The sequence below is a fragment of the Gobio gobio genome, assembly GCF_949357685.1.
Source record: "Gobio gobio genome assembly, chromosome: 15".
In the NCBI taxonomy this organism is placed as follows: Eukaryota; Metazoa; Chordata; class Actinopteri; order Cypriniformes; family Gobionidae; genus Gobio; species Gobio gobio.
Genome location: NC_137108.1, coordinates 33,455,650 through 33,475,491, shown reverse-complemented (window position 1 = coordinate 33,475,491; position 19,842 = coordinate 33,455,650). Strand labels below are relative to the sequence as shown.

The following is a 19,842-nucleotide window of genomic DNA, read 5'->3' as shown; positions in this document are numbered from 1 at the left end:
ACCTTTGGGATGAATTAGAGCGGCGACTGCGAGCCAGGCCTTCTCATCCAACGCCAGTGCCTGACATCACAAATGCGCTTCTAGAAGAATGGTCAAAAATTCCCATAAACACACTCCTAAACCTTGTGGAAAGCCTTCCCAGAAATGTAATCTGTTATATCTGCAAAGGGTGAGCCAACTCCATATTAAACCCTACAGATTAAGAATGGGATGTCATTAAGTTCATGTGCATGTAAAGGGCAGATGTCCCAAAACTTTTGACTATATAATATGTAACTCTATGTCAGGGGTTTTCAAACTGTGGTCTGGGGACCCCCAGGGGTCCTCCAGAAGGTTTTAAGGGGTCCCCAGAAAATTTCAGGGATGAATGCAGCAAAAATGGATCAAGTCTACCAAACATAAATGTTCCAGAACATTTTCATTCAACGTTCCAAGCTGGTGGAATGATTTTCCCAACGCCATCCGAAACGCAGAATCATTGACATCATTCAAAAGTCAACTAAAAACTCAGCTCTTCCGTGAGCACTTAAAAAAAAACCTTCCTTTCCTCTTTCTCCTCCTTTTTCCCCTCCCTACTCTAGCCTGTGCTACACTGAGCAATGTACACGGTCTCAGTATTTCAGGCACTTGTTGCGCTTACTCGACTCTTCATGACCAATCGCTTTGTGTACCCCCAAGTTGTAAGTCGCTTTGGATAAAAGCGTCTGCTAAATGCATAAATGTAAATGTTTCTCTCCTGTCTTGCCATATACATACTTTCCAGAATTGTATATGTTTGCTTTGTATCTTTCTAGTGAGTTTTTCTCACTATAGTGCCCTTTATCTCGCTCACTGGGGTTGTAAGGCAGTGTAATTAATGCAACATGTAAGCTGATTACATTTATTGTGAAAGTTGCTCATACAAAAAATTTGTCATTGAAAATGTTCTTCTGGTATATACATCCAACATTAAGTATAGCCAATTTAAGTTTGGAAACAATAATGTTGTATTTATAATGTCACACTTACTATTTATCTAACAGTTTAGATAAAGGGTCCCTCATAAAAGGTTAATCATATTTGGGGGTCCTTGGCATCATAACGTTTGAAAACCCCTGCTCTATGTAAAACTATGTGTCCCTCACATTATGCTTAGGCCTGCGTATTTAGTTTAATAAAAAGCCTGAATGTGATTCTTTGCTTAGTTCCCATGTGTGATGCGCCGTGACGTCACTCAGCTCCAGCACAGCAACAAAGGAGGATGCGGAGCTGCGTGCGGGAGCCGAATCCCGTTAAAAAATGCCTTTCTGTTGCTTTACGAGGCCGACATAGCACGCAACCATGTAACACTTGTCCATATTTATATGGATAAATGAAGTGGCGTGGAATTCGTTGGAGGAAGCGGGGGGAGAGAGATAATGTACTGGGTTGCTGGTTTCGCCTCCTCCCGGTCGTTCGTGGTTGATCTCGGCCGGAATCAGAGCCCGTCCTTCGGGTTGTGTGGCTCTGATGAGCGTCACTTATTGTATGGGTACATAGTTGCCGTCCCTGTGCAGGATCTCGGTAGGATCATGTCGGGATTGGTATCGGATTCCTGGTGGAGGAAGACGCTTTACATCACCGGAGGTGCCCTGCTGGCTGCGGCTGCGTATCTACTGCACGAGCTGCTCTCCATCAGGTCAGTGCTTTGGCCTGTGTCACATGACATATGAAATTACCATCTGTTATTGTTTGTCATATCTCATCATAAATACTTTATACATTTGAACCTGTCTAGAGAATGTAAATATTAGTACGCATGGCAGTGCCAGTTCCAGTGAGTTTCTCCGTGTTTTCTTTGAGCTCGCGTCCGCTGGGTTGCATCAAGTCACGTTTATAAATGACATGCACAAGCGGGTTTTGGCCGCACTGGAGCATATGAAAACGCCCTGTCATAAGTATTCAGCTGGAATTACTCGTGTTTACATTGGCATAGAACAAAAGCACCTTAATAAATTCGTTCCTGGTGTAAGCGAAGCGTCATATTATGCGGCACGTGATCGTGACTGTTTACTTCACTGAATCGTGATGTCCTTGACTTGTGTTGTGCAAGCGACCTTTCTTATCTGATGGCCATTTACCTAATAAATTCAGGTGGGCTGTTGGAAGTCTTAATTTACAGACTTACAGCTGTTTTAATGTGGCAAAAGACGTTCTCATCCGCATACAATACTTATCTGGGGGGTTTCAGCACCACAAGCAGTGGACAGCGTCATGTTTGAGTCCTCAGCCCTGCAGCATTCTTGCTTTCTATGCTTTATTATCTGTTCAGTTTGTCATAGAATGGAAATTAGTATTTGGTGTTGACGTAAAAAGACAAATGTGTGCAATAAACAAACATTAGACATACATATACATTGTTAGTGCATAAGAATGTTCATTTTAGAGTTGCAAGGAAGCTTGTAAAGCTGAGAGGGGGAGCGAGTGGAGAGTCCTTATAAAACTGAATGGTCTTTTTATATCAATTGGGAAAATAAGTCCTGGAGTGTGTTGTTTTGGCCTAGTTAATGACACGTGTCAGTTTGTCAACTCTGAGAATTACATACCACAAAACAATGCATAAGGCAAACTTTCTGTGATCTTAATTTTGTCAAGAGTAGCCTATCTTTCTGTTACCATCATGGTAAATTACAGACCTGCAGGTGTATGTTGTATAATCATTATGCAAATTAATCTCCAACTTCACTCTTAAACTGTGTTCTAATTTGGAAATCTGTATTTGTTGTTGGCTCTTTGGGTGTAGAAATGAGAGATTTGTCCTGTTTTAGATTATGTATTGCGATTGAAGAATGTGTATTAGCCTGTTGTTTCTAAAATTGTCTGTGATCAGAATAGGACTGGGTTGTGTTGTTTTGAAAGCTCAGGCTTGGACTGCTTGTATTTGCTGCTTGTAAAATAAGATCTGCCTCTTTCCTCCCACACACATCCTGCTGTTTTCACATAATTATAGTATAAGGTGTTTTCCACTGCATTCCACAAGATTTTGGGGGGCTAAATAGCTGCCTGCTTTTAAGGCTAAGTTGTGTTCTTGTAAATCAATTTTCTCTCTGTACTTCAACTGGTAAAGCATGATGCTTTAAAATGACAGGGTGATGGATTCTCTCAGGGAACAAATTTGATAATAAAATGCATACCGTGAATCCTATAAGTCCTTATATATATAAAAGCATGGCAAATGAATACATGTAAAGTTGTTACATGTCTGATTCTAGTATTTAACCATCAGTATTTTGACTTACTATATATCTGCTCATATTGAAATCTCAAATAGTCTGATTTTACAATCTCTGGTTGATCGTCTCCTTACAGGAAAGAGCAAGAGTTGGATTCTAAAGACGCCATCATCCTTCACCAGTTCTCCAGGCCAAAAAACGGGGTGCCAAGCCTGTCACCTTTCTGCCTGAAAATGGAGACATATCTGCGCATGGTTGATCTGCCCTATCAAGTATGCATGAAGGAGCAGTATGGATCATGGAGTCCATGTCTTTTGATCAGTGGTTACATGCAGTTATTGGAAGTTGCAACATCTGCTGTTGAAATGTCAATGAAATTCATGAAAGCCCTTAGAAAATAAGAGTGTTTTTTTTGTTTTTCATTCACATCCAGATGTCCCAGAATAAAGATAATGATTATTATTATAATTATTAATATTTACATCTTTTCACCCTCATTATATTTTCTTCATTGCAGAATTACTTTGACGGAAGCCTATCTTCCCAGGGCAAGATGCCTTGGGTTGAGTATAACTACGAGCAGGTATGTGGAACAGAATTTATAATTGACTTTCTGGAGGAGAAACTTGGTGTGAGCTTGAACAAGAGTCTGAGCACTCAGGAGCAGGCGGTGGCGCGGGCCATCACCACGATGGTGGAGGAACACTTGTACTGGTGAGTCATGTACTGGCATTCAGAATGAGTCACTCTCCTGCTACTGAGCCATTGCTGGAATGGGAGGGACAAATATGCACTAACTAATTATTGACTAGAGCAGTGGTTTTCCCTTCTAACGTAACATGCACAATGGTCGAAATTATCGAAATATCGCAAATGTTCATATCGCGATATGCATATCGCAATGGCACGAAATATCTGAATGATTTTAATAGGCTACTTCAACATTGTGAAAAGTGTACGTTTTAGGTCGACGCATATAGCAGAGAATGGGTACACGACTGTTACTTATGTGACTTGCTTAACGTTAAAAAGAGTTATTAAATGCAATAACTTGCGAAAAACAACTCCTTGCAGTCTTGTGCTGTCTGACACACACACCGAAATGTGCGCACAATCCACCTTTCTGAAAGCGTGTGATCCCTTCAGTTCTGTTTTGTGTCTTGCTAGTCACTCTAACTGTCAAATACACACACAGTTGTGTCAAAATGGCCGTCTTGATGAGTATTCATGTAAGCACAGTCGGTTATGCTTTAAGTGAACGATATCAGTTGGGGAAAGAAACCAAATGCGGTTTATAGTAAACCTGCTAATATACAGTAAACCTGCCGCTGTCTGTCAAACAACAAAAGAAAAAGAGATAATCACTCAGTGCTCTTGGCTGAATAACCTTTGTAGCTTTATTATGTATCAGTGTACCAAGTCAAAGAGTTTTTGGTATTTAAATATTGGCATTACATTTTTTGTTTGTTTACATTGATGTTAAAATTATATTGTCAGATTTGTGACATTAATTTTTGCTAAAACACTGCTGGTCACTTTCAGAAGTTGTAGTAACGCTTTCTTTTCCCAGAAAGAATGTGAAACACATAAATGGTATCATTCTCAGTTTTTAAATAATTTTTAAATGGATTTTACACATTAAAGCAATATCGAATCGCATATCGAATATCACATTATTTAATTCAAGGTATTGCATATCGCATTTTTCTTCAATAGCGCACAGCCCTACCCAAAAGTATAAATCAAGATTCATCATTTAGGTTGGTGAATATATTTAAATGTATAATAATAAAATGCTAATTAATTAAATGAAATGCATATAATTTTTTACATATAATACATTATAATTACATATAACAAAAAATGTTTTTATATATTATTCTATCGAATAGTAATGATTTTTTTGTCAGAATTTTAGACTTGGTACTTCTTTGATTTAGTATGTGAGTCATGATTTTAACTAGACCTTAGTTATTATTAGTAATCTTCATCATTGTAAGATTTCAATCCTTGAAAAATTGCAGTTTCTGTTTGCATAATAAATTCCATAGTCCATACAGTCCATAATAGTAACGCATTGAAATAAAACAATATGCATAATAAGCTTGGAGTGTACAGCTGGCAGGATTTGCAGTGCAGGCATCAGGTTTATAAAAAGAATGATATCCTACACATTGGGTGTGTTAGAGTAAGCATTATACTGGAAAAAATATCAAGGTGGGGGAAGAGCAACGGTATAGACACTATTTTCCTCCTCTTCATTGCTTTTGAATTATTAGCTTCCTTCCAATTAATTCTTCTTTTTTTTTCTTGTGCATTCTGTATTCACATTGTCAGAAACACTTTACATTGTGCTATATATAGGCTCCCACATGGCTATTGATTGAATAATTCAAGGGTTTGAAATATCTGTCCACTTCGGAGTGGTGTTGTGTATGTCAGCTGAAAAGCTTGCTGAGAAAGGACATTTATTGAGCTATAAAGAGTTATGGATGTCATACTGGGATATAGATAGAAAATCTGGATTATAGCGCTGGTGGGATTTGGTCCGGAAATGAACCCACTTGACCGATTTTAAATGAAAAGACATTGTAATTTCAGATTAAGACTAGAAATAGTGTGTAGCGTATAGTACTGTTTCATGGAATCTATGTATTATGTCATTACAGATTAAAATGCCATGTTGGTCAAAGCAACATGATGGAATAAAGGCATTATTTTTGCCTCAGAACTTACACACTAAAGCTTTGAATCTGATTTAAACCTGATTGTAAATTCCAAGTGGTGAGTTCAAAGCCATGAACCCAAAGAGCGCTTGAAGCCATTTTGGATGAACAGCTTTTATTAATGCATTGCCTAGTGTGCAAAGAAGTTAATTAGAAGGCAGCTTTAATTAAATAGATTCAGATAATCACAGAGCAGAGAATTCATTCAAAGTTTAATCTCAAAGGCCAAACTGAGTTTGTTTTCTGTGTGATACTAAGGCTGCACTCAGTTATAATAAACTCTGAATTATAAATAAGCCCATATTATGATGAATCGCGTGTGCTCATGATCAATTATTTGTTGTAGATTTCCTTATCTTTAAGCTGTTTTAGATAAAAGCAGCTGCTAAATGTTGAATGTATAATGCATTTAAATATACAGTACATGCATACATAATAGAGCACAGTAAAGTTTTAAAATATGTTAGTCTAAACTGCCGTACGTTCTATTCTATGGTTATTAGCTATTCTATGGTTATAATGCACATAATCTGCTTTCTAAAGACTTAAAGTTTGAAACCCATACAAAAAGGACAGGTTGTCTTCATTATATGACCTTTTTTCCCCACAGTACAAATGCCTCTATACATACTTATGGAGGGAATCACCTCTAATTCACTCTTCTTTCTCTCTTGTCCTCACAGGACCATTGCATACTGTCAGTGGGTGGATAATGTTCAGGAGACTCAGAGGATGCTGGACCTTCCCGGACCCCTCAGTGACCTGCTCAAATGGATCTTGTGCCAACTGACTGGTGGGATTGTAAAGAGGGAGATGTACTGCCATGGCATTGGCTGCTTCACTAAAGAGGAGGTTTATGCCCTTATGGAGAAGGACATGCGCACACTGGCCACACTGCTAGGTGAGGAGAACAAGAAATAGAGGTTTAAAGTTATACTTTGACAGTGGCATGTTTTTGGGATGTGATCACAATATTTAAAGGCACACTATGTAACTCTAAAAAACAAAACTGCATGCATTTTGCGGAAGAACATTATTTTGGTTGTGCTTCGGCTCTGCATGACTGTGCGGATGAATAGGATTCTTTTTCGTAACTAAAAAAGAGAGAGATTATCCTACTGCTCATAAAGCATTCACTACTAGGCTTAAGAGATACAACCAGTTTAGATGGAAAGGATCTCAAGCTGACTAGCTGAAGACGTTACTGTAGCTATACCCATTAATAGACACGGTACTTCCTTGAAAATAAATTCCAACACAGCACCACAATAACCATAATGAAATAATTGTATCACAGCAGATAAGATTATGCTTTACAATGAACTCTGTTATGGCTCGTTTCCACCGAGCGGTGCGGTACAGTTCAGTACTGTATGATTCTGGACCGTAAACCCTGATCCGGCTTGTGTTTCCACCGCCAACAGTACCATTATGATAGGCGTGGTGTAGCGATCAACGTCATTCTCGTGTGAAGAAGAAAGTGACACAGTAAACAACTATGGATGACATACAGCAGGTCTTGTTCTTGCTTCTCAGCATGTGGCTGTTGTCACAAGAAGAAGACACACTTTGTTTGAGCCATGGCTGCAGGCTGCAAGGAAAAAAACACAGCCGAAAAATCACACGCAAGTGATGATTCTTTGTCAACCAATCAACATTCTGAAGTGAGTCTAGCTCCACCCTTTAGTAACGGATTACTGTGCTAGGTACCCCAACAGAAGGGTGCCAAAAAGGTGGTACAGTACGGATCGGAAATAGGGTACCATTCACAACTTCTGACAATGGAAACGGCAAAAATTGCATAACGTACTGAACCGTACCTACCACTCGGTCGAAACGAGCCATTCGAGAACTACATGTGGCAATTTACACCATATCCGCGTTACTTGTACTACATTTCAAACCTCTCAGTTCTCGGCTCGCCATCTCCAAAAAGCAAAGCCAATGTTGATTCTCATTTTATTACGAGCTCTGTCGCATTCTCTTTTTGCCAGCAGACTCTCCTCTGCTCATTGTGACACTTATGTATGCCACTCCCACAGCTACATGCATCAAAATAGCCGGAGCAATTCTTCTCCATTTACAAAAAAATGTCAAAACACGCATGGACAAGTGACATGCGAAAATCATCCCACTAGGACTAAAATAAAAACACTTATAATAGGTTTACTAATAATAGGTTTACTAAAGTGAATCAGGGAAAGACAAAAACAAGTTTTGGAAGAAGGATTGATGATTCATTGACTCATTATTTAAATGTAGTTAATTTTGAACAAAAAAGTAATGGTAACACTTTACAATAAGGTTTCATTAGTTAAAATTAGTTAACTACATTAGTTAACAAGAACTAATGATGAACTACCAACAGCATTTATTCATCTGTTAATGTCCATTTCAACATTTACTAATACATACAAAAGTTGTATTTGTTAACATTGGTTAACATGAACAAACAATGAACAGCTGTATTTTTTATTAACTAACGTTAACACAATACAAATGTATTGCTCATGTTAGTTAATACATTAATACATTAGTTAACAAATGAAACCTTATTGTAAAGTGTTACCAAAGTCACATAGTATACCTTTAATATTTAAATGAAAACTATATGTTAGTATCATTGTAAGGTAATTGCTCTGAGACAGAAGGTTTAGGATCCAAATGCAGCTTTATTAAACTAAGGGTAATCCACACTCATAGTCAAAAAACTGGCAAAAGGTTGTACACATGCAAGCAGTCCAAACAAGCAAACAAGACAGGAGAGAAAGGCAAAAGGGTAATCCACGGAACGGGCAAGTAATCCAAAACCAAGAGACAAGGGACAAGGGACAAGGGACAAGGGACAAGGGACAAGGGACAAGGGACAAGGGACAAGGGACAAGGGACAAGGGACAAGGGACAAGGGACAAGGGACAAGGGACAAGGGACAAGGGAAACCACTCAGAAATGCAGTTATACAACAAACAAGACTTTGCAGTGAATGACAGAGTGAACATGGTCTATATAGGCTGGGGTAATTGGGTAATGAGGTAATGAGACAGGTGCAAACAATGTGTGATGATGAGTCCGGGCAAAGGATTATGGGTAATGTAGTCTTTGGTGGAATGAATCATATAGCTCAAGTGTCAGTGAAACTACACCTGTTACAAAACATGAAGACACTATTTTACATACGTAGTTGTAGTTTTGTGTAATCCATATCCATCTGATAACTGAATAAACTGATGGGTAAATCTTTTCTTGTAGTGGCTGTTTTAAGGCTATGTGTTTTTGAAACAATCTTAAAGAAGATTATGTTATTTTCTTACATTATGCCTGGGGCTTGATATTTATTTTCTGGATTGCCAGGGGATAAGAAGTACATCATGGGTCCCAAGCTGTCCAGTGTGGATGCCACAGTGTTCGGTCACCTTGCACAAGCCATGTGGACGCTGCCTGGCACACGACCCGAGCAGCTCATTAAAGGTGAGCAAGAACTCACAACTGCAGTTTTGCATGCCTAATAGAAACATAACGCTCGGCATCAGTCACGGATATTGTTGTCTAGCCGATTAAAACACAAGTAGTAATATTTGGAGAACAAATGTGAGATACGTGCACGTGGAGTTTTGTTGTTGTGTTATTTAAAGGGACAGTTTGTCCAATAATACTCAACCTCATGTTGTTCCAAACATGCATGAATTTGTTTTTTCAATGAGAAAGGAGATTAGACAGAATATTCATATTGTTGTATTCTATACAATGTTGGTGAGTGGGGATGAGTACTATAAGGAGAAAAAAGTAAGATTTGCAACTACTCAAGCTATGGTCTGTTTGTGATCATATGGTTTCAGAATATTTAACATATAGTGCACAAGTCATTTGGATTTTGTTTATGGTACTTTGGGGTACATTTGTTATTTTTGGAGCTCAACAGCACATTCACTTTAGTTGCTTTTTTAAAAAGCAGCGTGAACATTCTGATTGACATCTTCTTTTGTGTTCCAGGTATTGGAATTTTAATTTTTTGGATAAACTATTTTACATTTTTGAGCCCTTGCATGGCAGTTTGTTGAACGTTACTATTAAGTTTATCCACTAGATGGCATTACAGGCATTTATTTATGTAACATGTCTGCATGCTAATCCACCTCACCAGTATAGAAATATGTTGCTGTATTCTTAAAGAAATAATACCCACAACAAACCAAACCATAATACCCAAACCAAACCAAAACCATTCTATATAGAACACTAGAGTTCCTGACTCAATTTTAAAGAATCCCTTATGCCAAAAAGATTCTATATAAGGAGAAATGTCCTTAAATTATTGCACAATACTTTCATGTTTAACGGGTTATTTAATATTTCTTATTGTGATAAAGTATGTTTATGAGTTGCTTAATTCATAAAGTTTAATTAACATTAAAAATGAATTAAAAGTAAATCCTGGGAATCCCTAAAAGGAACCCATATATGAAGCACCCGAAAGTACCCTTTAAGATTCTATTTAGAACATTTTCTTCTACATAATTAACATTTATTCTCAGCTAACCCTGTTTGACATGTTTCACGAAAGCTACACAATAAACAATTACGTTTATCTGTCCACAGGAGAACTGATCAACCTCGCCATGTACTGTGAGCGCATACGGAGGAAGTTCTGGCCTGAGTGGTTTGTGGACTTAGAGGACTTCTGTTATGACAGCGACAACAACAGCAGCGGGACGCCCACCTGCCAGCTGGACCTTGGTCTCTTTTCCAGGACAGACACTTTAGAGGAGAGCGATCTAAGCCTGCTCTCACTCAGTAACACAAACTCTCAAGACTCAGACCATTCTGTACACTCGCTCTCAGACTCTGACATTGAAGTAGACGGCTCAGATGTGGAGCAGGTCAAGGGTTAAATCTAAAAGAGGTGGTTGCGTTTCATCTGCTGTATCATCTGGTGGCACACAAAACTGATATTGATATTTCATGCCTGGATAAATCCCACTTTGATGGAAAACAAAATATGTGTATACAACGTGGCATCAGTCAGGGACATGTACGCCTCAAGATTTACACCGCAACAGTCGGACGCTCGCTTTAGTTCCCAGTGAGACGTGTAAAAGATCATCCTTGAACAGTTACCCTTGTAAAAACATTATATCTCATCCATCTTTCTCAGATGTCTTACATTACAACTGTTCATTTGTCCTCAGATTCAGTATGGTTTTGAATTGGCTTTCATTTCAAGTGAAATTCCGCTCATTGAATTTGTAACACCCGTCAAGGAATTTCTAAACATGTGTTTTCTCTCAAACGTTGAACAGAATCATGTAGTTAAACACTAGCCTGCATGATTCTAGGATGTTTGTGTGAGGTTGACGGTGAATTTTTTTGTGACAGGCTGATTTCCTTTGTGCCAACTGAAACTAAATCTGTGTGAATTACTCGCTTCTGTTTAAATTCGGCATGAAACGGAAATTGCAATAATCTTTTCTTCCCTATTATGATGTATATCCGAGTGAAATGGCTTCTCAAACAAGGAAAAATGTAGGGCTGGACATTTTGTCCATTGATTGGATCATTGTGGTTTGCTATTGGTCGATCTCATGTTAGTGACAGGTTGTCCCGCCCTCACGACAGCAAACACGTCATTAGTTGAAAGAGGTAGGGGAAGTTATTTTGATTAAATATTATGAGGGCACATGAATAATTTTGTTTTTTTAAATAAATACTGCAATATTCCAAATTCAATAAAAGCTTTGACTTCATGGAGACTTTAAATCTAATAATTCCTGTTCCCAGATCAGCTAAAGTTATTAAAAATAGGACTGATGAAGATTTATAAAGCATTTAATACTAAAATAACAAAATGAGAATCCAATCATCCCAAATATTTAGGCTAATACAATAGTACAGAATCCCTTTCTGTCATCTTTATTTGTTAAAGCTCCAGTGTGTGTCATCAGTGTCAGCTGACTCTTGATCAGTCTGAATGGTGCTTAATACCTGTGTGCCTGACTGCAACCATTTGTACGTGTGTGTGACAGTCTTTTCTCTTCTTCCCCATGTGTCTCTCTTTCTGTTTGATTCTGTAATGCAGACCTGCTTGCATGTCACCACCAGAGGGCACTGTGACCATTCACATATTGAGGTGGTCCTATGCAGCCACTTGTATGGCCGTTGCTGGCATCGCTTCAAGCTTCTGCCTTAAAAGAACATTTCTCAATATTAATAACAACAGTAAACCTCTAGTGAACACTAAGCAGTCAGCCTTGGTCGAGTATACATTTTCTTTATCCATGTTTCTGATTTGTGTACCAAAGTGTAGTGCGTGCAGATAAGCGGATTTGCCTTAGTTGAGGGAAAAATGGTTGTGATCAACAGCAGCATGATGAGATCACCCTCTTTCTGTTGAATTTACTTGAAACCCAAGCCTGTACTAAATTAAATTATTCAAATCCCAGGAAGGTTCGATCTTTTATGCAGACTTCTGTTGTTTACTTTCCATATTGTTGTTTTGCACATTTTAGATTATTCAAAGACATTGGACAATGTACAGTTACGGATGGAAAAATGAGAGGACTTAAAACAGGGTCCGTACAATCAGTGAGATGTGTTATGTGTGTGTGTATGATATACAGTAGCTAAATGTAATACATCATTTACCTGCATGTGTTTGTGTGTGTGCGTCTGTGTGACCTGGTGTAAAGTGCACCAGTGGAAATCTTCTATGAAATATTTATTCCCTGCATAGATCCGGTTTAATACCCTGTAAACCCAGTCTCATATGAATTTTGTGTTAATATTACTTAATTTTGCAGATTATTTTTGGGATATAAGTAGCCTAATAAAAAAAACATTAAGGTTTTTCAGTGATTTTTTTGATTGTCATTTTGATTTAATAACAGTTGCAGCCAAATCAAAAATGTGCATTAACCGATGCATTTTAATTCTGTGATATGTGTATATATAAATAGACTTTTACAGAGTTAATTTCCTGTCTATGGAAACAAAATGATGATTATAATAAATATATATGTAGGCACAGATTCTACAATATAAAATGTGCACAAATGAGACCATCCCATGAGTGCTTAGTTATCCTGAACTGAGTGGTTGTTTGACAATGATTGATCCAAAACATCAATCAAAATAGCTGTGTGTGTGTGTGTGTGTGTGTGTGTGTGTGTGTGTGTGTGTGTGTGTGTGTGTGTGTGTGTGCGTGCGTGCGTGCGTGCGTGCGTGCGTGCGTGCGTGTGTGTGTGTGTGTGTGGGGACTGGTAATCCCTACATTATGGGGACAAAATGTCCCCACAAAGATGGCACTATCCGAAATCCTCGTCCTTGTGGGGACATTTTTAGGTGAAAAACAAGTGGTGTTTTTTGAAAATGTAAAAATGCAGAATGTCTCCTATGATGGGTAGGTTTAGGGGCAGGGGCAGTGTAGGGGGATATAGAATACAGTTTATACAGTATAAAAACCATTACGCCTATGGAAAGTCCCCATAAAACATGAAAACCCAACAATGCAACACAATGTGTGTGTGTGTGTGTGTGTGTGTGTGTGTGTGTGTGTGTGTGTGTGTGTGTGTGTGTGTGTGTGTGTGTGTGTGTGTGTGTGTGTGTGTGTGTGTGTGTGTGTGTGTGTGTGTGTGTGTGTGTGTGTGTGTGTGTGTGTGTGTGTGTGTGTGTGTGTGTGTGTGTGTGTGTGTGTGTGTGTGTGTGTGTGTGTGTGTGTGTGTGTGGCATGTTTTTCTCTTACAAACCATGCAGGGGGGTATTCCAGAAAGCAGGTTATGTGACATACCCGGTTATGTTTAAAAGTAAGTAAGCGGATAACCTCAACTTTCGGTTCCAAAAACGGAGGTAACTTTCAGGGTATGTAAGTAGCCATAGCAACTCACTCTCTAACCTGCTCCGGAGCAGGTTATGTTCTAGGGTTAGTTTGCTTAAAAGGTATTCAGATGTAGGCTATGATTATTAATATAACTCAATTTGTTATATAGTTAGTTATATAATATTACATATAAATTCTAAAGCACTATTACAACAAGGTAATGTTTAAATGTTAATTCAATTCAAATATATTAATTTTTTATCATCTAACACGATATGCATTCAATTAATTAGCATCAAACAAACAATATAATCCGTATTCTCAGTGAATAATAGGCTACTTATTAAACGAAAAGATGATTGCACAACTACCAAATAGGTGGCGATGTGCACTAAGCAGGTTATGTAACTTCGCCATTAAACAAAAGAAGAAGGAAAAAGAATGGCGCACTTTTTGGGGGGGGTCTGTTTCCATGGTGAATCATTGATTCGTTGCTCTGTTGAGAATGTGTTGTGTGTTAACCGGGAACATACTCTGAATTGGCTGAACTTGCTCCGGGACTCGTTTTTAGAACCAGCTATACCTCGAGTAAGCAAGGTTTGGATTAATCAACCGGGAGTTCAAGGTGAATGTGACGGCAAGTTAACCTTGCTTTCTGGAATACCCCCCTGAAAGGTGATTTTTTTTGTTTGTGTTTATTTTAACATCCTTAGGGCTGTGCGATATTGAAGAAAAATGCGATTTGCGATATCCTTGTTAAATAATGCGATATTCGATATGCGATACGATATAGCTTTAAGTGTGTAAAATCAATTTCTTTCCCTAACTGATAACTTTCACTTAAGTATTGGAGTAACTATAGGAGCATTTTTGTTTATATAGTTTTTATAAATACTTAACCCATTTGTGCCCAACTTTTTTCTGAATGGCATGTTCTGCATTTATTTTCCCCAGGTTTTTGAATTTTTTCTTGAAAATCGTATTGAATGTGTGGCAACTATAGTTGCCGGTGGGCAAATATGTCGTATGCACCCCTTCGATGTCAAATATGGATAAGAGGAGAACATTTAGCATCTAACTCAAAATAACTGCTTTCAACAGATCAATCTTTATTCATAATCAAATGTATTATGTTTGACTAAGTATACTAAAAACTATAGATCTGTTGTAAGATTTGTTTTGTTTGGATGATTCTAGAGACCTTCATGATTATGTTGATATATATATGTCAACAAAAAATACTTATTAGTAACATGAAAATGACCTTTCTTTGGGAGGGTTTGCCTTCGTTGTGCTCCCTGGAAGTAGGGGTAGGAAGTTGGCAGTTTCATGTGACAGGAAGGAAGTTAATACTTTTTTTTTCTTCTTGAAATCCTTTATTTGGTTGTCTGCTTGTGTGTCATTAAGATATAAAACATGGATAATATCTAGAAAAATACTTACAGAAGGAAAATGACAACTATACACTGGCAACTATAGTTGCCGGTGGGCTTAACAATTAAGGGGGGGGGGCAAAACTCAATCTCGCCTAGGGCAACCAAAGAGCTAGAGCCGGCCCTGAGTAAAGTGTCCTTCAAATGCGCACTTCAAAAATCTCGCCGGAAGTAGTAAGTCATCCAGGTACTTTTCGCCTACTGTTATATGAATACCTTGAATTTGGATACTCTTCTCATACTTTTTTCGCCTACTACTGTGCAATTTAGAATGCAGCTTTTGTGAGTGAGACATTGAATCATTCACTGTTCTTCTGATTCATTCAGAACACTGATTCATTCAGGAACGAAACAAGTGAGGCCCTGTCCCAAATGGCATCAGTGCGGGCTCTGCAAAAGTGCACATCGAGGGCGCATATCGACCGCAAGGGGGGTGCTCGCGAGCACCCTTCTGAGACCTAAAATAACAAATGGGACACCCACGGCCTCATGGACTTAACGGACACGCGCACACGGCAGCCATTGTAAATCCACAAGACCGAAAGTGCATATGAAGTGTGCCATTTGGGACAGGGCCTGACTTGTTTTATGAGTGAGTCATTGATTTATTCATTGTATTGATTCATTCGAAACTCTGCTTCATTCTCAAACCAAACACCACTACTGTATTTTGCTTGGATGTTTTATTTACTTTGAAGCCAGTATTTTCATTTGTGAAGCAAAAATAGACCACGTACCTGACAATACTCTGTCTGAAATTGAAGTGCCTTATATTAATGTCTTGTTAGTTGAACTGTTAATAAGTTACTCAATTTTAAACTTTTGTTTATGACCTGTCATGCTGATATTCGGAACACGAACACTGACTTTGAATTGCTTAAATATAGGTTTTAGGCCTAATATTCAAAAAGTCAGAGTGTGAATGTTTTCCAACCTGTGTGTGCATGTGTGTATGCGTGTGTTTAGCATGAGCTACCATCTTTTCAATCAGGCTAATGAGTGGCAGCCATTCATGCGCAGAGGAGGGCTGATTAAGGCGTTTCCAGGCACTGGAGGCGTGCAGAGGAAACAGCAGGGGAGAGAGAGAGGGAGATAGAGAGAGAAGAGAAGAGAGACAGGAGAGGGAGAGGGGCCACGGATCAGGAACCAGGTTCCCGCGGGATGGAGCAGGTGCAGGCTGCGAGCAAGGCCTTTGGGCCCGACGGAGCAGCCAGAGCTTAAAACAATCTGCATAGTACCTTCTTTTAATTTAGGCTCTTCTACACCCCATCTCTCTCTCTCTTCCTCTCTCTTTCTTGCTCTTACTGCTGCTTAACAGATCAGTGCTCCACAAAGAGGGGTAAACAGAGAGAGGCAAATTAAAAAGGGAACTCCCCTGATACCCCAAAACAAATTAGTGCAAACAAATTACACAGAGTCAACACACAAACACTGGAGCATCTGTGGCTTTGGACTGAGGATGGCAGAGGCAGGCACAGCCTGCACACGCTCGGCACCAAGACAGGGAGACTTTAGGTCATTCCACTTTCAGACCCTAGAGCGAATCCCTTTTAAAGCTCCTGTTTGTTTCTGCTAATAGTCAGAAGCGTCATGCTTATGTAAATGTGCCACCTCCAATTTTTGAGCCAAAAACATTTTATTTTTAACAGTTAAGTAAAAAATGAAATGCTGCAGCAAAAATTATTTCACGAGATGACACATTTTATTTCACGATAACGATATATATCACGATATAGCTATTTTTGTTATTTTATTTTAGTTATTAAAAAGAACAAAGAAGCAAATAATCAATTGAACTAATGCAGTAGAACAAAGATGAAAATTAAATAAAATTTCAGGTTCAGTAGATGTAGGCTACTACAGAAACTGAATAATCAAATGTCTTATCTCTGTGATGAATTGCATATAAATTGATTCTTATTAAAGACACAAAAGTTATTCATTTAAGAGCAGATCATTTTCTCTTTGTCTTTTGTTGATTGATGACAGACGGCAGTAGGTATATTAGGGTGCTGTCACTTTAAGAATAAATGCACGGACCTACTGGCACACATCCGTTTCTTTCCTGTTTATGTTCATTTAAGGCATTAACGATTGTGATTATGTGAATACTCCACAAGATGGACATTTTGACATAATTGTGACCATTCAAGTGCAACAAGCCGTTAAAGTGAAATAAAGAGAGAGAGAGAGAGTCTGAGATAGGTGGCTTTCTGTGCGTGCTTAGGGTGTGTAAGTGCAAGTAACGTACTTTTTTCACATTCACCTTTTTTAACATCATGGAAGTCCTACTTTTTATCTGCTATGTGTATATTTTAATACCGCAATATAAACGATATAGCAAAATTTCTAACGATAAAATATCTAGGGTTATAATATAGCCTAAGTCTGAGATAATATATAAGGACTGGATTTGAACATAACTTAGTTAAATTATGAACTACTGATTTGTTAAAAATGATTGATAGATACTGAGTTTGCTTTCAAAAGAGTTAGAGTGTGCATGTGTGTGTGTGTGTGTTTAAATGGTTTAGAATAAAACCAGTCTTATGGGTAATCAGCATGCAGGAACATGGCAGGGACTCGCTCTGCTATACTTTCATTTATTCATTCAGTCATCTGCTCACTTGTTTGCACACTGGCTCTAGGAAAAGTCACAAACACGGCTGAAAGTCAACACATATTCCACAATCCATATGGAACATGCTTCCTTCACACCGTCTGGTATAAACAGGGAATTGTAAGGCAGTGAATCAAGATATCTGGAATCCAGCCTGTGTTGTCTCGATCCCATTCTATTTCCCTGTCTCTCCAATCTGTCCTATAAAATGAAATATACAAAGACCATAACAATAAATGTGAAGAATGTCTACAATCTATGCCCATTTCTTTGAACCGTTATGTGTATAATACTTCTGTATTTCTCAGTCTGTGTGTGTGTGTGTGTGTGTGTGTGTGTGTGTGTGTGTGTGTGTGTGTGTGTGTGTGTGTGTGTGTGTGTGTTATACGAGAAAACCGTATCTGGCTTCATCCTCAGGCCCCCTGGCCACCTGGCAGAGAAAGTGACCCTTCCATCTGCCCCCCGCTGTCTTCCTGTTTGTGTGTGTTTTGTGGATCCAGAGAGATGGGAATAAAACGGCCCACATGAGCCCAGAGTGCAGCTCTGCATGTGCCAGGTGACTCCCTGGGCCCTCCCGAAGACCTCGCTCCCCTCAGCCTTGGCAGCCAGACTCAGGTGTGGTTCATAAAGACCGGGCTACAACGCCAACAGGTGGCGCTGTTTTCTTCACCAATTACGCCTTTGTTTGCCTGTTGGCACCCGGTTTGTTTTGGACGAGTCTCCTCGCCTGCTGGACAAGAGCCAGGGGGAGTTTGTATGTGTGTGGGCTGGTCTTTCCACCGACATCGCTTCTCAAAGCCTCCTCGGACAGAGCCAGAAACGATAAGCTCGCGGTAAGCTCCTGTTTTGAATCGAATGCGAATGTGCCATGTTCTTGATCATATTCTTTGCAAAGACCCACATATGTCTGACCATTTGTCTCACAAATGGATGACGACAGAGAAGCCACTCTCACTTTTGATGCTTCTGAGGGTGCATGTTCTCTGACCTACAGCTTTTCACGATCTGCTCTGCAAGGACGTCTTCAACCCCCGTCGTCTTGGTGGATTAGAGCAGGTACTTTTTCAAAAGAGAGAAAGAGAGAGGGCGAGTCACTTTGATACCCCATGACTGAGAGGGGCATCGGAGCAACAGAGCGGGCCCCCATCCCAGAATCCCCTACTTTTCCCTCATTATCTCCTTCCCCAAGCTGCTGTTTCTCTTCCCCTGGATGTTATCTTCAGCTGCTTATGCCCTAATACCACAATTGTTGTTCTCTAAAAACAATCATTAGCAATCCCATTGAGGCTGAGGGGTTTTTTAGCAGCTTTCTCTCTCTCTCCTGATGGGTTTCTCCTGGCTCTTTATCTCTCCCTCCTCTTTTTTTCCCTCCTGAAAACAGAGGGATATTGGCAAAGCCTCTTTAAACTCTCTAGCATTACGGTGGATTATTTTGTGCTGAGACCCTTGGACATGTTTTTTCCCTTTCTCTGTCTTTTATTATTTTCCTCACTTCATGGGTAAGGCAGACACGCTAGGTAAACATTTTGGCGTCACACTCGATTGCGTCCCAGAAATTAAAAAACGCAGAGACAATGGGCCCGGGACACTGACACGCTAAGACCTTGGCTCTGGGGGGATGGCTTGTACGCCGCATGACAGCACGGCCCTGGCGGGCGGAACAATGCCGGCCCGCGTTCTTTAGTGTGTGCGCTCGGAGCGCTGCGCTTTAGACTATCTGCTCTAGGCCATCTGTCTATCCTCCTCCTCTTCTCTCACCCCACTGCCACGGCGGATTTGAACTTGGCTCAATTATTCATCTGTTTACAAACACGAGCGCAAACAGAACAGTTGGATCAGTTAGGCGTGGGCCTTTTTTGGGGGCACTGATACTGAAAGTTTTCCCAAAGGCGGCGCAGTGTAAGAGATTTATTTCGCAGTTGCAGGTACTCAAGCGGCGACCTGCTGCAACGACAGCAGACGTGCCACAATATGTGTTGTGCTTATGAGCCTAAGTGGACAGCTGTTTATGGATACAAGTCAATAGCTTCACTTAAACAGTGAAAAAATAGCTTATCCCTCA

The 19,842-nt window shown here is 39.4% G+C and overlaps 1 protein-coding gene across 1 annotated transcript; it reads left to right on the top strand.

Moving 5' to 3' along the window:
- The first annotated feature begins 1,211 nt into the window (after positions 1-1,211).
- faxcb (failed axon connections homolog, metaxin like GST domain containing b) lies at positions 1,212-12,994 on the top strand. Its single transcript, XM_079836306.1, has 6 exons — positions 1,212-1,657; positions 3,328-3,463; positions 3,709-3,905; positions 6,601-6,818; positions 9,269-9,385; positions 10,514-12,994. Exons 1-6 carry the CDS (start codon positions 1,398-1,400, stop codon positions 10,804-10,806), a joined length of 1,221 nt encoding a protein of 406 aa, XP_079692432.1. The 5' UTR covers positions 1,212-1,397; the 3' UTR covers positions 10,807-12,994.
- The last annotated feature ends 6,848 nt before the right edge of the window (positions 12,995-19,842 follow it).

Coding starts and splice junctions, on each gene's coding strand:
- faxcb (XM_079836306.1), top strand. CDS start 1,398: ATGTACTGGGTTGCTGGTTTCGCCTCCTCCCGGTCGTTCGTGGTTGAT. Junction 3,464..3,708: donor TGGTTGATCTGCCCTATCAA/GTATGCATGAAG, acceptor TCTTCATTGCAG/AATTACTTTGACGGAAGCCT. Junction 9,386..10,513: donor ACCCGAGCAGCTCATTAAAG/GTGAGCAAGAAC, acceptor ATCTGTCCACAG/GAGAACTGATCAACCTCGCC.